At 39.6% G+C, this 25310-nt stretch overlaps 3 protein-coding genes across 5 annotated transcripts in view; 1 reads left to right on the top strand and 2 right to left on the bottom strand.

The window, feature by feature from the left end:
* Window positions 1-106: 106 nt before the first annotated feature.
* On the bottom strand, window positions 107-7246 carry ccnj (cyclin J). Its single transcript, XM_054798742.1, has 6 exons — window positions 7030-7246; window positions 6725-6817; window positions 5115-5325; window positions 4430-4729; window positions 1975-2134; window positions 107-1813 (listed from the first exon to the last, which is right to left on the bottom strand). The coding sequence occupies exons 2-6, from the start codon at window positions 6791-6793 to the stop codon at window positions 1474-1476; spliced, it is 1080 nt and encodes a 359-aa protein (XP_054654717.1). The 5' UTR covers window positions 6794-6817; window positions 7030-7246; the 3' UTR covers window positions 107-1473.
* A 5317-nt stretch (window positions 7247-12563) lies between these two features.
* LOC129194253 (zinc finger protein 518A) lies at window positions 12564-25160 on the top strand. 2 transcript variants are annotated; one of them, XM_054799361.1, is made up of 4 exons: window positions 12564-12633; window positions 18845-19027; window positions 19560-20914; window positions 22854-25160. In XM_054799361.1, exons 3-4 carry the CDS (start codon window positions 19582-19584, stop codon window positions 23507-23509), a joined length of 1989 nt encoding a protein of 662 aa, XP_054655336.1. In that variant the 5' UTR covers window positions 12564-12633; window positions 18845-19027; window positions 19560-19581; the 3' UTR covers window positions 23510-25160. The 2 variants fall into 2 exon arrangements, with proteins under 2 accessions (XP_054655336.1, XP_054655335.1); XM_054799360.1 differs by having other exon boundaries at window positions 18845-20914; window positions 22854-25159.
* blnk (B cell linker) overlaps window positions 23982-25310 on the bottom strand; it is a 30908-nt gene continuing 29579 nt past the window's right edge. For both annotated transcript variants that reach the window (XM_054799362.1, XM_054799363.1), the window contains one exon: window positions 23982-25072. In XM_054799362.1, the coding sequence (XP_054655337.1) occupies window positions 24956-25072 (117 nt within the window). In that variant the 3' untranslated portion in view covers window positions 23982-24955. The remainder of the gene's footprint in view (window positions 25073-25310) is intronic.

The raw sequence follows: 25310 nt of genomic DNA on the forward strand, positions 1-25310 counted from the left end.
GCAGAGACAAAGGCAGGATGGTGTAAAAAAGGTATTTAATAATAACAAAGGGTGCTCACACAGGAGAAAAGACAAAGTACAACAGAAGACGCCGGTGACAAAGGGTCACTGGGAAACCAGCAAAGTACAAACAAAAGGACAAACAACAATTTACGGTTAATTTCTCTTTTTGCCTTTTTGGAAAAATGCCAAAAAGAGAAATACTAGCAACAGTGGCATGAATGAACGTAGCATGCACAATGCTGGTGAAGGTTCAACAACAATCTGGCATCGACTGACTAGGCAACACTGCTTAAGAAGGGCTTTATTACTGATTGGCGGGAGCTGTGATCGCTATTGGTGAGCATGAGTGCAGATTCCTCTGCAGAGCTGAAAGGAGACAGCACAGGGCAGCGGACCAAGCAGAGTGCAAATCATGACACTTAAAACTAATTGTAAAACTGTGTTTTGTGTTGACACCTTTGGCTTTCTGGAACGGATTAATTGGATTTACATAGTTTATGGGAAAAATTGATGAGGCTCAAGTATGTTCTACTGTATATACCATGCTTTTTTTTTTAAACCTTTGACTGCCAGTCTTCTAGTATGAGATCAATGCAAACATCATCAAATCAACTTGTAACGGGATATACTGTAAATCTTTCACCTTGGGATGCAGCCGAGGTATTGGTAACTGACTAACTAGGTGTGACAGTATGAACTTGAAAATCAACCTGAAAAAAATTTAATGTGAAGCCACTACAGAAAAAAATCAATCTAGAGAGTTTTCCAACTGAATTATTTCACTAAACTGAAAACCTGAAAGTTCATTTGGTCATTTTATTGTTAGGTTGATTCCCATACTTTATGAGGAGTGTATTCACATTTTTTGGTGATTTTGAACATTCAAGAAACTGACAAACTTCGAGTTCAACCAAGAGAGATTTGTATTTTATTAAAACTACTGTTAGTGCACAGCACTGAAATAATCTGTGTACAGAAGAGCAACAAATTTCTCTGCAAATGAACTGTCAGATTCTTTCCACAGTTCACAAGTCAACCAAAAAAAAGTTAGAGGTACAGAAAACAAACACAATCTATGCTCAAGAAATGACACTCAGCACAAACTGACAAGGATTCTGTGCTGCTCCTGGCCTCAATTTAGCAACAACGTGGGCTGCGTGATATTTCTGAGGTATTTTGACTTAAATAAATACTAGAGCTGTGCAAAGTCTCGAGTGGTACTCCAGTCACAGCACTCATAACAGTTATATCAACTACCTTGAACAAAAATCTAATACTGGCTCTCCACAGAAAATGACTACAGAGCATGCATATTGCACATAGCTTACATACACCGTGTGGTCCAAAGTGCCACACCTACCACAAAAGGTCCCTTCAAATTAAAACACGACTTTTCATTCAGTGTAACACTTTTGAGTACCTAGAAAGAGATCTTATCTTGTCATCCTACTTAGCAAATCCTGTAAGTCATCATCTGTCAAAGCATGGTGCACAAGCATAATGCATGCTGACTTGGTAAGCCCTGTTGGGAATGTTAGACTTTGGCTCCAGCGAGGCAGTGATGGCCTGAGTACTGCCCTGTGGGGGCACGTTGGGGGCGTGCAGGGTATTGGTGTGGCCTAGATAGGAGGCAGGCCTGTGGTTTGGTGCTAGAGCTGGCTGTGTAGCTTGCTGCGGGTACTGCATGCTGGACCGGTGCAGGTACTGGGCCACGGTGGCTGCCTGGCTTGAACTATGGTACATTGACTGACCCGGCTGTTGCTGCTGGCCCTTCTGTTTGTTGGCCTCTTTGACATCACTGTCATGTGCACTGGGCAAAACAAGGACAAAGAGCGAAGAGTTCACTAGTTAAAACATTCAGCGCAATGACAATGAATGTCCATTAAACACAGTCGTTAGCAGCAGACATTTATCATAAAACAATGGAAGAAATTCACTGTCATCTAAGATCCAGCCATCTAAGATACCCACACGAGGAGTTTCTCAGCACATGGGACTAAGTTGTCCCATGTATAACTTGTGAGGCGCTGCAGTCGGGGGGGCCATGTCGGGGACAAGTGCAGGATGAGGCGGGAGGCTGAAACGCATGCAGCAGCAACCAGAGAGGGCGCAAAACACAAAAACACATGATCTAGGGGAAGAATAAACATAGCAAAAACAGAAGTTATTATATTTTTTTGAAATTCATGTTACCATCAGATATACATAGCAATAAAGTGAACATCATATTTAATTTAACAGTCGATCTTTCCGCCATCTCTTTAAATATAATGCAACAAATACTGCACTTCTATCTCTAGATGGTCGCGCATTTACAATTTCTCATATGCTCTCTGTATCGCGTGCGGAAGCACGATCACATTCTTTAAATGACACGTCTTTATATTGACTTTGTGGATTAGTTTGGAGTCTTTCAGTTATAAAAGTTAGAGAAATGTAACTTTGGAGAATTACGGTGGCAACTAAGGGTTATTTTCTTAGTCGATTAATATGAAGCTTGTTGTTTCGATGAATTGAGTCATCAGTTAGGCTAGGGGTCGGCAACCTTGACCATCAAGTCTGAAACAACAAAACATAACAGCTTAGAAACTTTTACAAGTTTTAAACTTTCTTAATTTTACCTGTTACAACAGAATGCAACAAACATAACGGCAGTGTGTATATGTTACGGATGCCAAGTAGTGGGGTTGTAATAGTACGTTGGTTAAACCTCACTATCTGCAGCCTCTTCCTTTTAGCTCCCTGGCTAACGCTGCTCCACTTAACTATCAAATCAGTGGATCAGTGGTTTCCGGTTCGAGCCCAGTGTGTGCAGGGCTGTACTGGAGGGATGACCACTGTTACACTTGTGTAGGTCTACTTTGAAATAATTACAAAAATTTTTTTGTTGTTTCTCGCCACATATCAAGCATATAGGTAAGCTAGCATCGTTGGCAGAGAAGAAGAGAATCCGTCCGTGCAGAATAAAAAACTATTTTCTTCCGCGATGTTTCTCTCTTCGACGTCTCTGTCACTGTCATTGTGCAATCCATACTGGAAATGCAATCGATTCTACGCATATGCAGAATGCGTCTACAACCTGTCGGCCTATTTTCGCCAGTCACTTGTTGGGCATGGCTATTTGTTCTACTATGCACGTGAAATCTACGTTATCTGTCCATCTATCTTACGGCAGTTGACAACGTAAACGTCAGGCACCAAGATTTCTACTATGCATGTGCAATATACCTCACCCCCTTCCAAAAAACATAATTGATTTTTTTTTTTTCTTATATCATATCCATGGTGCAAGTGGATAAATTATAAGCACTCTTTTGTTGGTTCCATAAATTACAGCAAGATATGTTTGGATGGATGATATTTCTCCGTTGAATGCCCTGGATTAATCTACCAGTCCACTCTGCTTATGGTTGTCTACATTCAAATCACTGGATTTTATGTGTTGTTTTATTGCATTTATGTATTTTATACATAACCGGATATGACGTTTAAGTCTGCGCTACGTGCATTGTGCAAGTTTTTACATAGCTCAATCTTAGTGAATAAAAGGTGATAGAGACATCTGCATGCGAACCAAATCTTTTAATAAGAGTCACTAATAAAATACCCCCCACATTAAAAAATGTGCAAAATGAGGAAGTGATGTAGGCCTCACGCATAAGCTGAACCGATCGCCTTTCCGGTCCAGATTGTGTAATGACCGTCACGTCTCAACGAACGCTTCCCGTTCTCGTGTTTACCCAATCACCAGTCAGAACTCAGCCGTGATGCATTCACGGTCTTAAAGAAAGTCAGATATTTTTAGCTTTTCAAAAATGCGCATTTTCCTGACTCGGGTGGTAAAAAAATATTCGAGCATTGTAAAGGGAGCCACAACAAGGGGGCTCCAGAGCCGCAGGTTGTCAACCAATGGCCCGGATGGACCAAATCAATATGAACAAACACAAAACAGTTAGGGGTTTGATTCGTAACATATCAGAAAAGAGACAAAAATGTCACAGTTTTCCAAAGTCTAAGCTGATGTGTGTGAATATCTTGTTTTGGCTAAAAAAAGATAATAAGTCTGCTTTCATGGATGACTAAGAAAATTAAAAAATATTCACATTTGCGAGGCGGAAATCAGAGGTATTTTACATTTTTAAATAAAAAAAAAAAAAATTACTCGAATAACAAAATAGTTGTCGATTAATTGGATAATTTATTAATCATAGAATTATTGATTAATTGTTGCAGCTTTATATCAGACCTCGTCAAAATCAAGATATCGGTATGTTTTTATCAATTTTCAAGGCAGAAACTTTAACACAAGTCACAACTTTTGTTCTGCCTCGCTTTCATAACAGCAGAACTCCTTTAATAATTATTTTTCCCCAAGTGAGAGTAATGTAAAAAACATATATCCCTAGATACTGTAACTGTCATTTACCTTGTAAGGAAACCTCCAGAAAGTAATCAGCATACTTGGCCATGTAGAGTTTAGTCTTCTCCAGACAGGTCATAGGCCAGCCATCATGGAGATCTCCCTCATGGACTGCAATAGAGAGGTAGTAATCTATGAAATGGGCCGCTGTGGGGAGGTACAAGTTCCACTGGAAGGATTCCAGCAGGAAGAGCTCCATATGTAGTAAAGCTTGCTTGGTCAAGACCAGGTTCATGGAGCTCATGCAGCCCAGGCTGTTTAGGGTCTCCAGCTTGGGAACCCTGTCCTCCCTTTCCTCAAATTTACCTGCAGCAAGATACCAGTGTGTTACTATTGATGAAACTACGGCCCCCGTCCCCACACATAGGCTGTGTCTCAAATCAAACACTTCCATCAGTGCACTTCTATATGTATACCAGTTTCATGCAGTCCCAAATCAATTATTGTCGCTGCACACTTACCGGAAATGACAATAGCAACATTTACTGTATCTGCTTCCTCATCTTCTTCTCTCCTTTTTAATTGTGAATTTCAACCTCTCAAGTTCCCCTTCCAATATGGCACCAAGATGGTGACGCTTAAGGTCGAGCCATACCTCTCAGTACGGATGCACTTATGCACTCAGAATGCTACATGTAAGTATGGAAGTGTGCAAATTGAGACAAAGCCGCAGTCTCAGTAACACACTTACTGGCCAGAAGAAGACATGAGAGAGAGACCATGTGAAGCTGCTGCACTGTGACATCATAGCGGTCCATGAAGAGGTCCAGCAGGTAGACAGCCAGGTGTCTGGCTGCGGGACACAGCCGGAAGTGGTTGCTGACGATGGCAATGAGGTCTGCAAAGTATCGCCTCAAGTTGAGCTGGGGAGACTGGCCTTTGAAGGAGGGCAGCTTCAGCTCCTGCTTGACAGCATATTGCGTTTTGAGAATACACGGCTTCCACATTGTAAATCTACTTTAGCCCCATTCTGTCATAGAGCTATGTATACTCATACCATATGAAAATGCACAGAATGTTTAGTCTCTTGGCGGTAGGCCATGACAATTCCTCCACAACACAGACAGGGCTTAAAAAATAATATATGGAGGTGTCCAAACTTTTCTCAGCAAGGTACACAGGGAAAAATGAAAGGACGCAAGGGCCTCTATGATATTTAGTAAAGACACACATGTAGATATTTCAAGAAAAAACTCCATCTCAGCTTGATGATACAGGTGAAAAAGCGTATTATCAGTATGAACTTCGTTCTCCCCCCCACCCCATTTTTGCTGTTTTTTTTTTGTTAAATTTTCCAAACATTTCAACTTTCTTCTTAAATAATCTTTGTAAATTTTATTCAAGATTTGGACTTTATTCCCATAATATTAGAACTTTTTCCAAATTTTCCATAAACAACTTTATTTTGTTTTGTTTCTCTCAGAAAAATAACATTTTTTCTTTAGTGTGTCAACTCTATTCTTCTCAACTGACATTTTGTCCTTCTCGTAAAGTTCATTCTTGTAAAATTGCTTTTTCCTCATTACAATACTTCTCAACTATTTAAACTTTGTTTTTGTATATTTTCTTCTCGTAAAATTAGAAATTTAATCTAATATTATGACTTTTGACTGTTTTTTCCCATATTATACATTTTTTCCCAACCTAATTTTCTAAAAACTACTACTTTGTTATGTTTATAACTCATATTATGACTTAAAAAATGTCTTTTTTCTTTAATATTTCAACTTCATGCTACTAAAATTACATTATTTTTCCTCATAATTACATTATTTTTCCTCATAATATTACGTTATTCTCATAAAATTAGGACTTATTCTCATTCGATTACAACTTTTTTCACCGAATATTTGGACTTTATTCCTGTACAATTACTGCTGATTTGATTTTCTTGTTAAATTGTATTTTTACAATGTGCTGCGGGTCAAAAAAAAAAAAAAAACACCCCCAGGCCACACTTTGTGCTTTATAAGAAATATTTAATTGTGGATTTGTGGAAAAACTAAATATCAGTGCTTTGCAGCCGGCAAATCACAAAGTGAACCGTCTCAACTGCTGAATTTTACTCGTAATTTGATGAAACTTGACAACAATGACAGCATCTGACCCTGGAAACAAATGTTTGTTCAAACTGATTTGCACATTCCACAGATATTTTTTAACCGTTACAAAGCACAGGGGTTGTCAACAATGTGTGGACATTAATTAGAACGTCCTTTGAACACAGACTCGCCATCATAAACGAAAAAAGGAGGTTGATTGAAGGCTCATTCTACGAATTCAACAAGTGTGACCACTCACTTTGAATCGCATCGCCTGGTAAATATCTGCAGCCAGTTGTCCTTTCCACCATTGGTCCTCTAGCTCCATTTAACACAGGGGCTTTGGAAACCTCTGTAAAGCCAAGCGTCAAATGTGCTAACAGTCATTCATGGTAGGGTCAAAACACACTTCGTAGTGAAACATCGCCTCTGCTTTGGAACAAAAAAAACTTTACGGCGTGCCAAGCAATAGCTGTTACTGATCACGCTAGCAGCAGGAGCTGCCGGTAGCTCATTCATTTGTGTAAAAGTATGAAATAAGGACTGATTGAAAAGCTAACTCACCTAGTGAGCACATGTAGAGAATATAGCGGCTCGTTTCGCCGAAGTAAACTCGGGTTTATACTCGGCGGACATGCTCGTTCACTCCACTCGTTGTTGTAATCAGTCAGTGACGCTTCGTCCCTTTGCACGAGCACAGCAAACACAGCTGTGGTCTTCACGTCCACCGGAAATACCGACATCAAGGTGAGACTACATCAATAACAAAGGGAAACAAGCCTGACAATACCCAAATGCTAGTCCCAAATGTACAAGTATAAAATATTATATTGCTGATGTGTAAGTACTTTTAAGTCACCCCCCCCCCCCCCAAAAAAAATTCTAATCCTTGCACATGTTGGATTAGATTTTACTAAAATCTGATGTATCTTGTTCAATTTCAGTTTGTTCGTGTAAGCAGCACAATGGGCTACCGCCACCTAAACAACAGAGCGCAGCCAATTAAAAGTAAGCAAGATGAGTTATCATCCAATCACTAGATAGCATTGAGAACTAATAACGCATTATAACCCGGAAGTGTGGTACAATTCGAGTTATTACAGATCGTAAGTCAACAGAAATATTGTGTCATTGCTTAAAAATCCTGATGGGAAAGACTAATTGGATTAATATATATCCATGTCATCCAATTTAATACGCAATTGACTGGTCACAGTTTAGTCGCTGTCAAGTTTTATTGTTTGCATTACCTTGAGTGTTCCAGCATATTAAAAAAAATATATAACAAGCAACAAAAATTCACATACGATAACATAATAACAAAAGTAATAACAGAACAGCATTATAACAGCAAATGCATTGTAGCGAACGGGACTCTGCGCAAGTGACATCTGCACCGTCCCACCTGCACCTCCAGACTCAGAAAAAGTGACAAAAATGTTTTCAAACGGTAAATATTTCCATATGCACATATACATCTAACACAGGAAATAGGCCTTTCAATGTTATTTTTCACAATGGAAATAACAAGGTTGACATGTGTTTTGGTGTCATGAGCATGAGTTTAGAGTGTGACAGGCCTCAATAAACTGAACTGTAGTAGGTGAGGACTATCCTGTCTGTATCGCAAGAGGCCAGCCAGTGGAAGTCACACAAACTAACTTTCTTTGTTCTCACCTTTCATGCTAATATTTCAGTTTTGTTTAAGTGAATTTCTCAATTACCTCAACAAAAATATAAACGCAGCACTTTTGTTTTTGCTGTCATTTTTCATGAGCTGAACTCAAAGACCTAAAACTTTTTCTATGTACACAAAAGGCCTGCCTATCTCAAATATTGCACACAAATCTGTGTTCGTAAGCATTCATCATTTCATGATTCATAATCTATCCATGTTATAGGTGTGGCATATCAAGATTCTGATGAGACAGCATTATTATTGCACAAGTCTGCCTTTGATTGGCCACAATAAAAGGCCATTCCAAAATGTGTAGTTTAACTGTATTGGAGATGGTCCGGAGGGGTCCGAAAACCAGCAAGTATCTGCTATGACCACCATTTGTCTCTAATACCGTGTATTCCAATCCAGAGCACCCCGAACATACTCGATGGGTGACATGTCGGCTGAGTATGATGGCCATGCAAGCAATGGGATGTTTTCAGTTTCCAGGAATACGGTATTTGAGGAAAGTAATGGTCACACCAGATACTGACTGGTTTCAGACCCCTCCGGACCACCCCCCCAATACAGTTAAACTTCACATTTTGGAGTGGCCTTTTATTGTGGCCAACCTAAGGCACACCTGTGAAATAATCATGCTGTGCCATCAGCATCTTGATATGCCACACCTGTGAAGTGGCTAGATTATGAATCATAAATGATGAAGGCTCACTAACACAGATTTAGAGAGATTTGTGAACAATATTTGAGAACGCTAGGCCTTTTATGTTCATAGAAGAGTTCAGCTCATGAAAAATGGGAGCAAAAACAAAAGTGTTGCATTTATATTTTTGTTGAGTATATATATATATATGTCTGCTTCTTCTCCTGCAGTTGTTGCAGAGATTTTTTACATACAGGCTTCAGTTTCACTCAATGATGTTCATTTTAATACTGACAAAGGGAACAGAAACAATACTGCCCTGAGGGACATTGTTGTCTTGTGGGTGGTAGTTTGAGAGGGTGGGTTTTTCTTTCCTTATGAAACCATTGTTGTTATAGGACTCAGACTGATGAGACGATCACAAGTGTTTTTTTCCTTTTCTTAAGTCACACTGATAATCACTTCACAGTAGTTGGTTTACAGTATTCATGTGAAACCGTTGTGTACCATTATTTCCATGGTTTTACAAAAGACAACTTAGTAGTTAGTAAGTGCGGGTATGTGTTCTTGGGAGAAGAGGTTTTGTCAAATGGGCAAACTGGGTGTGCTATTTCTTGTTTTGTTGCACAGTAAAGAAAGACTGAGAAAGGGCAAGAGGCATTGTTTAGGAGTAGTAGGATTGTGCAAAATCTAAAAATATGATTTCCAAGAAGTTCATACAGTACATTCACTCTTTTTACCATTTGAGTTACTGTGTCCTCAGCTACACAACACAAACAGGAGAATCCAGTGCATACTCGCCATTCAGCATTCACGGCCCTGCAAATTCCTAGATTTTTGTTCAGGACGTTGTGATGATACTGTATGTAGCATTCTACACTGGTCACGAGATGCCAGTAATGTTACTGTAATGTTCGGTGAGACACACGAGCACCAGACTTGATCGCTGGAACAACAGACTTTTATTTATAATCCCTAACATGGGCTACTGTTGTGGCTGTAACCCACGCCAAGATAAAACACAACTCTGAACCCCCGATGTCACTACCTGTCCACACCCCACTATTTTTCCACATGCCAGAAAGTAGCCTACTATGTAACACACACACACACAAAGAAAAATGTGGCTTCACTTTTTATACTTTACTTTTTTTTTTTTTTTTTTGCTGTTGCCGCAGAATCATGTCATGTCGCTCCATCCTCCGTTGCTGCACAAGGTATTAACTGGTTCTTAATGTATTTTATGTATGTGTGTTTGTTTCTACTGCCTCATTCTTGTTAGAGCACAAGCTGCCACTCAACTGCCACTCAAATAAACGCAAATATGGCGTTCCAATACACATATGTTAACAACTCAGTAACCAACCTGTGGTCTGTGCGCTACTTTTGCCAGGTTTTGTTTTGAATGTTACAAACATAACTTAGAAACAGCCTCATTTCCAGGAAACAAAGGGAACAAAATTATGAATACAGGGGTACCTCGGTTAACGTCCACCCCGGTTAGCTAATTTTTTGGTTAACATCCAAACATTCAAAATTTTTGCTAAAATTTTGCCTTGGCTTGCATTTGCCTGCTTGTTTAGCGTCCAGAATACTGTCCGGTTTGTTTACGCCGCCATTTTGGATCATGGGATGCTTGCACGTGATTGTGCAATGCATTGTAGGACAACAGCGTTTTTTTATATCAGCGATATAGAGCAATACACAACATGAACTGCACAAAAGAAAAAGGCGATGGACTGTACTGAGACAAGGGTGCAAGACCTCTGAATTTTACGGCTTAAAGAGAAGACCGTCATCATTTCACAGGTTTGTAAATGTGACGGGAGTGGCTCCGTCATTGGCTGCGGTGCGCACACATCGACTCCGGTTCCCGCGTAACAGTCTATCGACCCGGTTGGCACATCGAGGGTGACACTGTGTTTCTGCCTGTCTCATTTTACATTCATAACACTCATTTCTGGTTCCAACAACAAAACAAAAGCATTCAAACTTACGGTAGCATGTTCGTGTTAGCCGCAGTCAAACATAGCACACATCACCAGACACCTTATGAAGCATCGTCGCCAGCGTGATGTTTTTATTTTTTATTTTCTATATAAAATGGCAAGGTACATGTTTATTGGCTCTAGAATGTTGATATTTAGTTTGATATATTTTTTTTTACATGTTTGCAAATTGTTGTAGCAGCAGAAAAATTTGTATATTTTGTGTTATTTTGTTGATTGATGGTTTTGTGGGTGTTTTCCCCCAACAATGCTAGGTAAAAGTGATGTTAAATGTTCAACTATCCATTAATTTGTCATTTGTAATTATTTGTGCATCATTTTCTGCATGTAAAACTATAATTATTGTCTATAAAATGTGTTTTGTGATAACATTTTTGGGTGTCTGGAACGGATTAAGTGGATTTACATAATTTTTTATGGGAAAATGTGCTTTGGTTAGAGTCCGTTTTGGTTTGAGTCGGACCTTCTGGAATGGATTCATGACGTTAACCAAGGCACCACCCACTCCAAAAAGAGGACAGACATCATTGGCACCTACAGGACACAGGTTTTCGTCCTTGCTGAGGTGTTTGCCCTTTTGAGTTTCAGCAGCCACATTTGCTTTTCAATAAAACACATATTCCTTTGCACTAAGACAGGGGTGTCCTAAATGAGGTTTGGAGGCAATTTGCGGCCTGTGGCACATTCAAAAATTATAATTTAACAAGAAAATAAAACTAAACAAAACAAAACAGCAGCAAAAATGTAAAATCAGCAGTTATTTTACAACAATAAAGTCAAAATATTAGGAGAAAAAGTTGTAATCTAACAAGAAAAAGTCCTAATTTTACGTGAATGACGTAAATTATGAGGAAAAATAGCGTCATTTCTGTTGCATAAAATGTTTAAAAGTGCAAAAAACAGCTGTAATTTTACAAGAATAAAGCAACCACATTTGCTTTTTAATAAAACATATTTTCCTTGTTGCCCTAAAACAAGGATGTCCAAAGTGTGGCCCAGGGACGACTTGCGGTTTACGAACATTCTAAAATTATAATTTAATACAAAAAAAATAAAACAACAGCAAAAAATAAAAAAATCTGAAGTAATTTTACAAGAATGAAATCAAAATATTACGAGAAAAAACATCAGAATTTTACGTGAAAAACGTTTAATATTATAAGGAAAAATAATGTCATTTTAGTGGCGAGTTGAAACATTAAAGAAAAATATTTTATTTTCTAAAAGTCATAATATTTTGAGAAACAAAAAAAACTGTTGTAAAAGTTGTAATATTTGAAAAATTTGGTTGGGGGAAAAACTTATAATATTATGGGAATGAAGTCATATTATTACGAAAAGAACATTTATGCAGATTATTTAAAAAATATATATATTTGGAAAAGTAAAAAAAAAACAAAAATGGGGAAAAAAGAGCATCAACATGGGTGCAAAACATCAAAGTGGCCCTTGCAGACTTTCATTTTTCTGTATGATCATATCATATGCAATCATTAGTAATTATTTTGTTCATGCTAACATGCTTAACAAAATTACAATAACGAACATTTTATGGTTACACTCTCACAATTCTATATACCAGGGAAATATGCCAAATATTACATTAACAAACTAATAGTTTACTTTTGTGTGTGTAAAAGAGGGTTGTGGGATAGGATTGTGGTTGTTGTATTGCCGATAAATTTGTCAATTTCCGTGTTAATTAGCTTCCATCCAGTCGGTGCCATCAGGCTAAAGGCTAAAGGCTAAGGGGGCTCAGACTGAGGCTGTAATCCCCGGATGAAAGCATCATGGCTGCCACTCGCTGAGCTGTCAAGCTCTCCACAAAAGAAAAGGTAAAAGCTGAGACAACTATATTAACAACGACTGCTTTGATTTGTGTTTGCATATCCTGGTCGCTTTGTGTACGGTATTACCACGACGCCAAGTTAAAATGTGGATGCATCGTAACTTTGTCGCTACGCTTCGTATTCCTCAAGTTATTTCGGCTGTGTTAGCGATTGGTGCGTCACGTTATTTCAAATCAACAAAACGCTACTTCACCAACCATTTTGATCGTTAGCTCGATAGCAGACCCACAGAATGGGTGTTCATGTGAAGTGAAAACCGTGTTAAGTCTTTTACTCGAGGGTATTTTATCGTCACTTGACAATTCCCTTAGCGTCTGCCGCTTACAGTTTCGTCACTTTGTTGTGGTTAAGTTAAACTACAATGGCCGCCCCGCTCTACGATGAGGCTGCTATGACCAGACAACTTTGGCGACTTATTTTGCTTAAAAAACGCGTGCATTTGCGATTTCGGGCATATATTTAATTGCTCCGTACTGTGTGAACTGTACATAGTGGTCAAGTAGAATTCAAATTCAGAGTAAGTCAGCGTAACCGCAGTGTCCTAATACCTGGTCTTGGAGGAGTTCCGTGTTTTTGCCATCTGAGAAATGATTTGAAATCCACGCAGAGCAAGTTGAACTATGGCCAGCAACAGGTGGATGTGAAGCTGAAATATGGGGTTCCTGAATGTCTAGCCACCCCTCTCTGTTGTGGGACTCAAGCAAGAACAGTATGTCGCAACATCCAGTTATTGTCAGGCCAAAAACTATTGTTTTTCATATCTCAGCAGCAACCATCAACTGTTGTGCGAATGTCGACCATTCCCCCGAACTTTATCGTGTTTCAAAAACGGTTATTGCTCTGATCATTTTCATAGTGCACCATTTGAACACAGAGAGCGCAGCAGATGCTATCTGCACGGACAGGGTTAAATATGTTTGTGATATCAGTGGCAAAGATGTTATGGCATCACTTTCATGCTCCAGCGTCACGGCACCAGCGCAAGCGTAACATGCACCTCCTAAAAAAATTCTAACTTGGTGTCAAAGGCGACGCAGAACACAGCTATATTGGTCGGCTTTTTTTGTTTTTAGTACATCGTTTCCGTCACAGTTAATAATAGAAATAAAACGGACTCAGACTGCAACTGCATTTTTTTTGCACCCGTTAATGGTGTGAAGACCAGACTGCCTACTGTGCCGGCTACAGGATGTATCACGCCGATGTATGTGCATAGCATAACACATGTGCATTAACACTGACGATTATTTGTGTAGTGGATTAATCTGAAGGTTGTTTTGATTAATCGCGTAATGGGTTAGGCCCTAGACGGACCAAATCAATACGAACCAACACTAACAATTGGTGGTTTCATCAGAAAAGAGGCAAAAATGTCCACTTTTTTTTTTTTTTCAAAGTCAAAGCTGATGTGTGTGAATATCTTGTTCTGCTTGAAACACAAAGATAACAGGTCTGCTTTTATGGATGTCTAAGGGAATAAAAAAATATTCACACTTGAGAGGCTGCAATCAGAGGATATTTACATTTGGGGAAAAAAACAAAGATTAATTGAATCCCAAAATAGTTGTCAATTAACTGTGTAATCGATTAATCATTGATAATTGTTGCAGTGCCTAAAAATATATATATATTTATGAAAAACACTTAAAGAGCTGCATTAGATCGTGTGTGCCTTTTTAAAGGATTGGAGTAACATACCTAGAATAAGTGATTGAAAACTAGTTCCCTCGTGCATGTATACGCTTTGATGGAGTGATAATCAGAGCAAGCTTTCTATTAGGGGCATCATAAGATCTAGTGTCACAAGATCTTGCGAGATTAAAATGTGACAAGATTTCTTGTTCAGAAAAATAATGTCACATGGGCACTAGGCTTGGGACAAGAATAAATAAATTAATTAATCACACAATCAGTGAAAATGAACTCGATAATGTTTGTCCTCCTCTGTATAGTGTCATGTGCATGCATGTCTGTTTTTCTCGTCTCTCGCCTCCAAACAGGCAGGAAGAGGGTTCACTTTGTTTCAGCACCTTGGCACGTTTGTACCATATAACGACATGAATGAAGTGAGCTCTTTGGTCAGTCATACAGTCTCTTTGTCTCGATGGGTGGAGGCGGGGCCTTTCGCATACACACAGAATGTAGAAGAGTGTAACAAAGTAGAAATTAAATTCGTAGATCACAATATATCGTCATATATTTTTCAGATTTTTTTCATTTTACTTTTCTTAAAAGTAATGTTAAAATCTCGTCCCGTCTCGGAGACCCAATCTCGTGTAGCGTCTCGTCTCATCACATGCCTACTTTCTATTCATGTGCCAGTCTCCATGGAGGATCATGGCGGTGCGCTTAACAACATTAAAGTGCTCATGACACCAAAAAAATGATAACAAAATGAAAGTACTTGCTTAATAAAACATATGCATGTCATACTGCTGTCATCCGCCAGTAAGAACTATAAAATATGAGTGGAAATGAAGTTTTGTTTATCACATGGCCCCCATTGAATTTTGTTAACCTCCGCCATCTTGGCTGTGACGTCACGTCAAGACAAAACACAGCCTTGGGCGTACAACAAAGTGAAGAAAGAGAAATATTCACAAAAATAACGCATAATAATAGCTTATGTTGCAAACATGAATGTATGGAATTGAATTTGATTATGAAAGTAGCTCTCCAAAGCATTACAAATAATGCAACCTAAGTATTGCTGAATTTAATTTACAATATTGTTTGGTTTTTGTAAGTCCATCCAATAAAAAATAAAATTGGAAAACATGGTTGAACAAAATACTTTTTAGGGTAGGACTAATCAATTCACATCGTTATAGATCAATTTGTGGTGTGATTTACAATAATTTTATTTTATTTTTTTAAATGAACTCTTCAACGCCATAGTAATTTATTGACGGTCCCTAGTATAGACAACCAGCGGTTGCAGCGGGAGCTCCCGGAACCATGGCACAGTGAGGGGAACTACCACTGTAGCTGCACAGCCGAATATCCAACGTCCAATGTGACCCTAACTTCGCCAGGGTCCACCGTGGACATGTCTGCATGGTGGTGTTGCGTTTTCTTCTTCTTGCAGGTGGCGGGAGTCATGTGGCAACCAACTTTGAGGCGCATTACCGCACCTAGCATGTTGGACTGTGGCCCAGAGTTACAAACGTTATACGACAACCGGATCGGCCCGATCTCGCTGATATTATCCGATATTTAAAATTCAGGCGCTCGGCAGCCGATCCTGAAGATCGGATCGGGACGTCCCCTCGCTGTTAAGAAATAGAAATTTGCAATGAAAACCCATGTTTTGATTATAATATTCATAGATTATATATAGTAAAAAATATTGCATTTAATTGCAGCCACCTTGACACTCTTTTCCATTGTCCAATGTCTTCTGGGTTTTTAACTTTTGCTTATTTCCGTCTGTGTCAGTGCTTAGGTTTCCCCCGGTGTGGGTCGTCGATGAAAGATACAGTAGTTGGGACAGCTGATGGTAAAAGCACCCTCCAGTAATTCACATTAAGTCCCAAACTTTGCTTTAGTGTCAAAACAAGTGTCCTTGAAATGTCAAAAGACAGTGCAGAAGAATCAGATGCGGCGATTGGCGTCTTTTGGAAAAGGCTTACTCTGTCTGCTGGAGTGTTCAAGCAAAAGCCTGCCACACTTCGAGCAGGCATAAAATAAACAAATATATAACAGAATTTTTATTTTTTTTAAGCATTTTTGCCATGTACTCCATGGGTAGTTCTGGGTGCGACGGTTCTGAGGCAACGTCACTTCCTCCTTTTTCTCTAGTCTCCAGAAAAAGACTGGTGTTAGTGACCAAAAGTGTAAAAAAACGGATAAATATGTCAACATTTGAGCACACTTCTAACACAGAAAATATGCCTTTCAGTGTTATCGCTGCAAAAATCCCAAGATTAATGTGTTTTGGTGACACTTAACAGGGGAAGAGGAGGAAGACGGCAGGAGGGGGGGAAATGTGTACACCAAACACAAATTAAAGCTTCCGAAGCTGAAATGAGTCCATTTTTAAAGTACATTGATACGATAAAGATCTACCTGCTTAATAAGTGGCAAAATGTTCTAGAAGAAGCCAATTATTTGTACATGTCACTGATAAGTAGACGACATCAATAACAGTGGTAGATAACATAAAAAGTATTCTCTTCCTCTCAATAGCAGTGAGTTAGAAGAACATCCACAACCAACATCCTTTTAAGACCCAATGAAATCTGTTTTTATTTTTTCCCAAATTCCGTTTTTTTCCATTAAAAATTTTTAAAATTCAATTTTTTACCTTTTTACATTTATTTTACTAGCACAGAATATGTGCTTTTTGTGTCAGTGAGCAAAATATCCGTTAATGAAATGCAAAATCCTTACATTTATTGATTTAACAGATGAGTTTTGAAGTCTTATCGCAGACGTGGCCGCTTCGACATGTTTAATCCGGGAGGGGGTGGGTTGGTGTTTGTGAGGAGATTCAGCCACAAATGAGCGGTCTGCCAGGGAAACATTTCGCCAAACACGATGACAGCGTTTCTTTCATATTATGTCAGTGTCTGCGTGATTCCGCAATAACCAGTAGATTGGTTTTTATTCGTCCAATTCCACGGTTCCGCCTGCGATTCTGTTAATGCGGAAATTATAGGGTTCTAATCCTTAAAGGTCCTGTCTGTCGTCATGGTTGGGTATGACAATGGGGGCGTAAGCGTTCAAATCTCTTTCGGTTTAACTCGTAATTGTGAAAAGTATAGACTTTTTTTCTTTTTTTTTTGGACAGTTTGTTCTATGAAACTATAATTGGTAACATGTGATGGTGGTGTTATATTTTTTTGGGTGAAAAAAGTGTAATTTGGCGCTAAGGAGGCATAGCACCTTTTCATCATATTTTATTAAAGAGAGCTATTCATGTAAACCTATTGAGTGTGAGTGCAGGGGCCAGGAGATGAAGGGCGAATTAACTATCACCAACATGTGCCCCATTTTAAAATAGACCTGCCAACATATACGCATTTTTCACTCATGCATTTAGAACCTTGAATATACTTTTAAGTAAACATGGCCAATCGATTGGCGCCTCCGCAAAGGTCTGAAAGTCAGCCACTATCCCCTTTTGCTCTGCTAGACTGACAGGTAAGCTAGCGATCAGGCTAAGGGTAGGGCTAAGGCTATACGTAGCTGCAGTAAAGAGCCAGGCGGCAGCCTGCTGTTAGCACGTATGAGCAATGAAAAGAGCAAAGCAACTACAAGGCATTGGACAACCAGACATTTGCGGTCGCTGTGCACTTTATTTTTGGTAAGAGGCTCAAATCAGGTCTGCAGTTTAACCTGTTGTGCAAGTTTTGTTTTTTTTTTCATTTTGCAGATTTCAGTTTCAAGTTCAGTCTCTGTGACATGCAAAAAACCTTCGAAATAAAATCATCTGCGTCAACGCGGACCATTAAGGCTGTGATTGGTCGGCCTGTACTATATTATTTCCTGTGTTTAGAGGGTGAATATCTTCTCCTATTTGGGATCAACATTTGCAAAAAAAATTACTGTTTAAACACATCAATTAGTTCCACTTGCAGTCACATTCCCCTTTTGGGAGTGTCCAAAGGGGAGCCCAAAGAGTGGCCCTGGGGCCGTTTGTGGCCCGTGGCTTGCTTGTTCGCAGCACGTGGTACAATTCAAAATATTAACTAATAACTCAAAGCCTTCTAAAACATATGTATCACATTTTTTTTAGCGTTGTTACGATAAAAGCATATTAAAAAATACCATGTTTTCTGTACAGTTAAAATTGCTTTTATGCCGACTAAAGTTCGTCCTCTGGAATGGATTGTGAGTTTCTAATGGAGAAAATGTATTTGAAATCTTGGTTTCACTGTGTTTTTATCTACACTAACCCTTCGCCAGTTTGTGCTTTGAATTTTGCGGCCTCACTTTGTTACGGTTTTTCCAAAATAAATATAGTGACTATAGTGGTGTTATTTCATGTCTAGATGGCTCTAATAGTGTTTAAAACTGTATTTAGAAGGTTGTAAAGATTTTCTATGCCTTTTATAATCATGCAATCCTATTTTGTGGAAATTCACTTATCACGGTGAGGTCTTAACTGTGATAAACGAGGTATCACTGTACACAAAATGCAATATTAGCGTACATTTCTTTGAAATTTAATTGATTTTGTGTTCATTTTCAGTAACCTCAAAACTGATGGATTTGGTGGATATTTGCCCAGCTACCCCTGCTTCAAGTAAAAAGAGGTGTGCACGCAAGAGGAATAGAGTTTGGCGCAAAAGGTTCCGCCGCAAGAAGCGCGCAGTTCACATCCCAACTATGCAACGTGAAGCTCAAAATGGACCAAAGAAGATACCAGAGAAATGTGAGCAAAGCACAGAGCGGCCTTCGTCAAAGAAGCCCACCCTAGAGGCACCACAGAGTGAATGCTGGACAAACAATAGTATAAATGCACTCAGGTTTACGTGCACACAATGCAAGAACAACCTGGAATATGTTCCCAAAGACTTAGTGAGGCACTTTGAGGAAAACCACAGAGGGAGCCCACCTGTTTTTTCTTGTCACATGTGCCCTTTTAATACACACAAGTTCTCCTACCTTCAGATTCATCTGCTAAGCCACAAGGACACCTTTTCTAGCTGCAGCATTTGTAATGACAACGTCAAACGCACATGGTCTGAGCTGAGCACACACCTCACTATGCGTCACTGCCAAAATGGCAAATATTCATGTGAACTGTGTCAGAGATTCTCTACTTGTGATGTGACTGCATTTTTAGAACATCTGTGCGTAAAGCATTTTGGCCTTCAAAGAGTAAATGAGATTGAGCTACACAAGGACAATATTCAGTTAGGGTCCATAACAGCTAATCAAACTTTATGTTGTCCACACTGCAGCTATGAAGCATCTCAGAAGTGGATGCTTGCTAAGCACATTAATGCAAATCATCGCCAGAATGGTAACCAGAGAAAGGAGGAGGTCCGCTCCATAGCAAGAAAATCAAGCGACCCCCAAATGAAACCTAGGTTAACAAGGAGCGCCGTGAAGGACATGTGCTGGTTAAGACAGGACTGCCTTGCTCTGCCAGGGAGAGACTTCCTGGATAAATACTGTCATTTGTCTGACCCCCAAACTACCTTAGAGGAGACCCAGCAATTTTTAATGAAATCTGTTGCTGGAGAAAAGGGTGATGAGAAATGGACCAAGGCTCTCAAATCTGTTCTGTCTAATGTCCCCCAAGACATTAGCATCCATTCAAAATCAGAGAATGGCATGTCAAATTCGGCTGATCTCACTGTCCTCACGGTCCAGAACAAGATAACTGTGGCCCAGAAAGGTGATCCCTATGCAAAAAGACTGAAGATGATGGAGGAAACAGAAAAAGAATGTCATTTCCCGGAAAGCACCGCTGCCGATGTTGGTCAAAATGGAGGTCAAGTCATTTTGAATGATGATCCACATGGCCTGCAGGTTGAAACAAAACAAAGTGAAGACACATTCATTTTGACCCACAATGACCCACCTAAGTGCGTCCAGATTCTGGAAAACCTAGAGAATCAGGAATTAAAGGCTGACTTGCATAAGGGGGTGCATAAAGATAAACAACCCCATTTGGAGGGAATTGGTATGTCCGATGAGCTGATGGTCATAAATGAAAGCCAAGAGGAGAAATCCACTGTTAAAGAGAGACCAAAAAATAAGAGAAGGACGCAAAGACGGAAAAGAAAGTCCAGATCAAAGAAGGCGGTGAAGGGAACCTCAGGATTAGCCTTAAAGATTGTGTTGAAGAAGAATCCTGTCAAAGAGAGACAGTGGGTGTCACAAAGCCCATCAGACATGAGTTCAATGGAGGACCAGCACGCCAAACCAAATTCTGACCTAACAGTACAGGACGCAACACAGGGGACTGATCAGCATGACCCCACTGAAGCCATCACATTAGCACATGCACCATCAGGCACTGGACTGCCTCCACTTTGTGCTGCTAAGGCTGCCGTGGTTGAGGATTCCTTCTTGCCGCATGTAGGAAAGTGGGATGATGCAAAGAAATCGCTACACTTCTCGGAAACAGATCTTGACGAGAGCAGGCCGTCAAATTCAACGGGGAGTTCAGTTGAGGTGTTTCCTGACAGCATGCAGCTCCCCCCCGCCGGTGGTGTCCCGGACTGCTGTGTGTCAGCCGATGATGGAGCCACTCGCAGCTGCTGCAGCAAGTCTCCCCCTCCTTCCCAACCTGCTATTACACAACAGGGTAAGCTTGCAAATTATAGTTCCCATAGAGCAGGGGTGTCCAAAGTGCAGCCCGAGGAGCATTCTAAAAATAGCATTTAACAAGGGGAAAAAACCCCCAGCAAAAATGGAAAAATCAGCAGTAATTTTGCAAGAATAAAGTCAAAATATTAAGAGGAAAAAAAGATGTATTCAAGTCAGAAAAGTCACAATTTTATGAGAATAAACTTGTAATATTATGAGGAAAAATTGAATGTTAGTAGCGTAGAGTTTAAATATTTTATTTAAGTCGTAATACAATAAAACAAAGTTGTAATTTTTGGAAAATTAGGTTGCGGGAAAAGTTTATATATTTATTAGTATATGTTCTAATATTATGAGAATAAAGTCATAATATTACAGGAAGAAAATTAACAAAGATTATTTATGAAGAAAGTTGAAATATGTGGGGGAGGAAAAAAACTGCAAAAATGGGCTGAAAAACAGACAGCAAAGACCAACGTTCATACTAATAATACGCTCTTTTACCTAATATCACAAAGCTCAGATGCAGTTTTTTCTTGAAATATATATACTGTGTGTGTGTGTATATATATATATATATATATATATATATATATATATATATATATATATATATATATATATATAAAATTGGTTGGGGAAAAGTTATAGCAATAAAGTCAAAATACTATGGGGAATAAAGTCATAACATTTCAAGACGAAAACATACAAGAAGAAAGTTGAGGTAATTTGGTAAATAAAAAAAATAGCAGAAATGTGGCAGAGTTTAAATATAAAGGAAAAAATGTTTTTTTTAAGTCGTAATATTATGAGAAACACAGTTTTGGAAAATTAGGTTGGGGAAATGTCTTATTATGGCAATAAAGTCAAAATATTACGTGAATAAAGTCATAATAGTAGAAAAAGAAAATTTCAAAGATTATATATGAAGAAAGTTGAAATATTTGGAACATTTTTAAAGACAAAAACAGCAAAAAATTTTGGAAAAAAATGTATTATATCAGTGAGTGCCCTCACCTCCCGGAAAGCGACCAACAGGCATGCATTTTGTCCACTGAAAACGCCCGTACACTTTGCCGCTATCCAGGCAGCAACCCGCGAGCCCCAGCAAGGAGCCCAGGTACACTAGCACACCGGCTCGCCTCATACACTGACTCGCCCCCGCCGCGCTAGCAAAAAGGTCGAGCGAGAAAGGGAGGGAGTGACAGCACTGCAGCCAACAGTAATTATTGCACGGTAGTAGGGCTCAAAGTCTGCCTTTGCTACCTCAAAGTTGGGGCACAAATATAACTCCGTAGACGTGCACCTCCAAAAAAAAGTCTTTGAGCCACGACGCCGCCGCTCTTTAAGGGCTGACTGTTGTAGCGCATTGACCAGCCCGTCTCCTCAATCCGCATAGCTCGTCCACTACACTGAACCAACAAGCCAAATAGTTGTGGTTTGCCCATGAAGCCGACGCCGCAAGCCCAACCCGGACCAAGAGCCACAAAAGTAGGGGTGTAGGGGTGCCTAAAGTGCGGCTCAGGGGCCATCTGCGGCCCGTGGCTCATTTTGTCACTGCATCACTGCAGAAACAAAATAAAATTTAAGAAAACAACAAAAAATTATTAAAATACAGCAAAAGGCTCAATTAGGAAAAAGAGGCTGAAATGTTGAAACCAATGACAACAAAGCATATAGTGTGTGTGTGTGTGTGTGTGTATATATAGATATACTGTAGGTATAAGATATAGATGGATCTTGGTCTCAAAAGGGTTGGTGACCACTGCTTTAGAAGATATCAAAGCGACACTTCCATTCTTTCCTTTTTCATGATGTGGCCCTCGGTGGTAAAGTTTGGACACGTAGAAATACAAATAGCAAAGGAGTTAAGTTATTTCCTTGACTAAATGTTTAACTTTGTTTCTAAGTGAGTGTTTTCAATTGTAATCTCTCAGGTATGATAAACTCCGGGGATGTAAGGCTTGTGGCATCTACAGAACAGAGTGACCATGTTAGAGAAGTACCTCCAGAGTCCTGTCCCAATCTCCTCAGCAATGCAGACCCTCCAATGGAGAAAGCCATCCAACAGGAACCATGGACAGCCTATGTACGCAGCCGGCCTGTCCCAAAAAGCCTGGAAAGGACCCTGAAATTGATAGCCATAAGCCCCTCTCAGCTGATAAGGCGCCCAGTGAGAGACCAGCCTGTTGTAGTGCTCAATCATCCAGATGCAGACATCCCAGAGGTGGCCAAGATCATGGAGGTGGTCAACCGGTACAAAGGAGAGGTGCAGAAAGTCATCCTGTCTCGTACAACTCTAAATGCTCTCTCCGCCACGACCGCTGTAACAAATGACCCTGCAAACACTCAGACCCGACCGCCCTGTCACGGGGAGAACTTAATCCAGGAGAGGTTTATTCTCAAACTGAGACTGCGGCGACTCGGCAGGAAGAAGTACGAGGTGCTCGATCCAGTTTCTCCCAGCAGGGACGTCGCAAAAAAATTCAGTTGCTGGTTTTGCGGCAGGGTCTTTGAAAAGCAAGAGGTGTGGATGGTCCACCGGCAGCGACACCTGATGGACTGGAGAAGACCAAACTGTGAAAATGTTTAAAGGTCGCGCACACTGGAAAACAAACTATGACTTTGCAATACAACAGAACAACCATGGAAGCAATGACAATCAGCGTCTTAAGTCTTAAATAAACCTTCGTCTCACATCCTGGACATTCTCAGGGTAACATTTGACCTTTTGTCTCGCCCAGTTTGAGTAGCTCCGTTTCTCTTATGGATGAATTCATTCGTGAAGTCACAAGAATGTGATATTTCATTTAGTCTTTTGTACCCTTTGTGTTTGTCTGTGCAAACACCCCACTTATTTAAATACACTGTCACCTTTTAGAAAACACTGTTAATGTTTATAAATTGCCACACAATCTGAGTTTATGTACGGGTAGGCTATACAGTATGGTATCTAAAATATTTATGTTTTTGGAGTGGGATGCTGAAACCCACGTTACTCAGATATACCAAAATCGTGTATTGTACATTAAAAAAAACAACAAAAAAGACAATAAGCTGTTTTATTCAACATTTATTTATGGCTCTTGTGTATAGACTTTCTATGCATGTATATTCATTTTTTGGGCCAATGGAATATTGTAAATATTGTGTAAATTCCAAATCATGTGCGAAGCTAGTATTATTGCTATATTTTCACGCGTTTATTTAACAGGAGCAGATATTCCTTTAAAATGCGCTACATTTTTCTACCTAAAGTGGTGTTTTGTGATGTCTGTGAATGATAAAATGTATTTTTGAAATCTGGCCTAGATTGGAGGTGGTGGTGTTTTTCAAAGAGTTTACTTTGGTTTGACTTGAAATTGATCATCTAGTTTCTTACTTGCACTATGAAAAGGAATTTCTATTTCCTTTACCTCACCGCATCAGTCCCAAGATGACGACAATCTCAACTGGTGTCCTGTGGCGAAACATTTCCTAAAGCAGCCATGAGCTCTCAGTATTGACAGCAGGAACTGTGGTGTGTGTGTTTGTCATTTAAGGACCACCTCTGTCTGTAAATCACTGTAAATATTAATGCTCCTCCAATTTAGACAAATGATTTCTAATTGTACATAGAACTGTAGCGGTACTGTAACATATATCAGATATTTTCCATAAAGTGCCTTCAATTATTATTTTTTGTTATGCAAACAATCTGCATGAGCATCCTTTTTTGATCACAGAATAAATGGAATTGTGTGTTTCTGGTAACATGATTAAAGATCTGGACTTAAAAGATGACATTTGTTTCACTTGAAAGAAAAATACACCTTCCTAAAGTTGCTGTGTGAAATCTTTCAAATGCGTTGTCCCTTTCGTTAAATCAATACTGAGCGAGCACTGCAAAGCATCTCAATACAACATGTTCAAAAAGTACCGGTACCACATGGCCAGACTGCAGATGCAGCCTTTGAACATTAAAGACAAGGCGAGGACACATCAGAGGTGTGCGAGGCAAAAACCAAACATTTGCTTGTTGTCCACTACTGAGGTTCATCTAAGGCTTGGTAGGAAAACACAGCCTGGCAGCATCTTTGATGTTACTCTTGCTGTCAATCAACACCAGAGCAGTCGTCTGGTGGGTCTTGATGATGTGAGAGACACTGTGGAAATACTAAAAGGGAATAATAAGTTAGTTTGAGCAAAATGCCACACAGCAAGGGCATACTGTATGTCAGAGCTAAGGGGTGTACAAATGGTGACGCGACCCTGAGCTCTGTCTACAGTACGGTGTATGGTGACAGATCTAGTCTCGTGAACGAGACGATGCACGAGATTGGGTCACCGAGACGAGACGTTAACTTGTAAGAAAAGTACAATGAAAAAGTATAAAACATATATGACAATATATT

Source organism: Dunckerocampus dactyliophorus, chromosome 14 (genome assembly GCF_027744805.1).
Source record: "Dunckerocampus dactyliophorus isolate RoL2022-P2 chromosome 14, RoL_Ddac_1.1, whole genome shotgun sequence".
NCBI classification, from domain to species: domain Eukaryota; kingdom Metazoa; phylum Chordata; class Actinopteri; order Syngnathiformes; family Syngnathidae; genus Dunckerocampus; species Dunckerocampus dactyliophorus.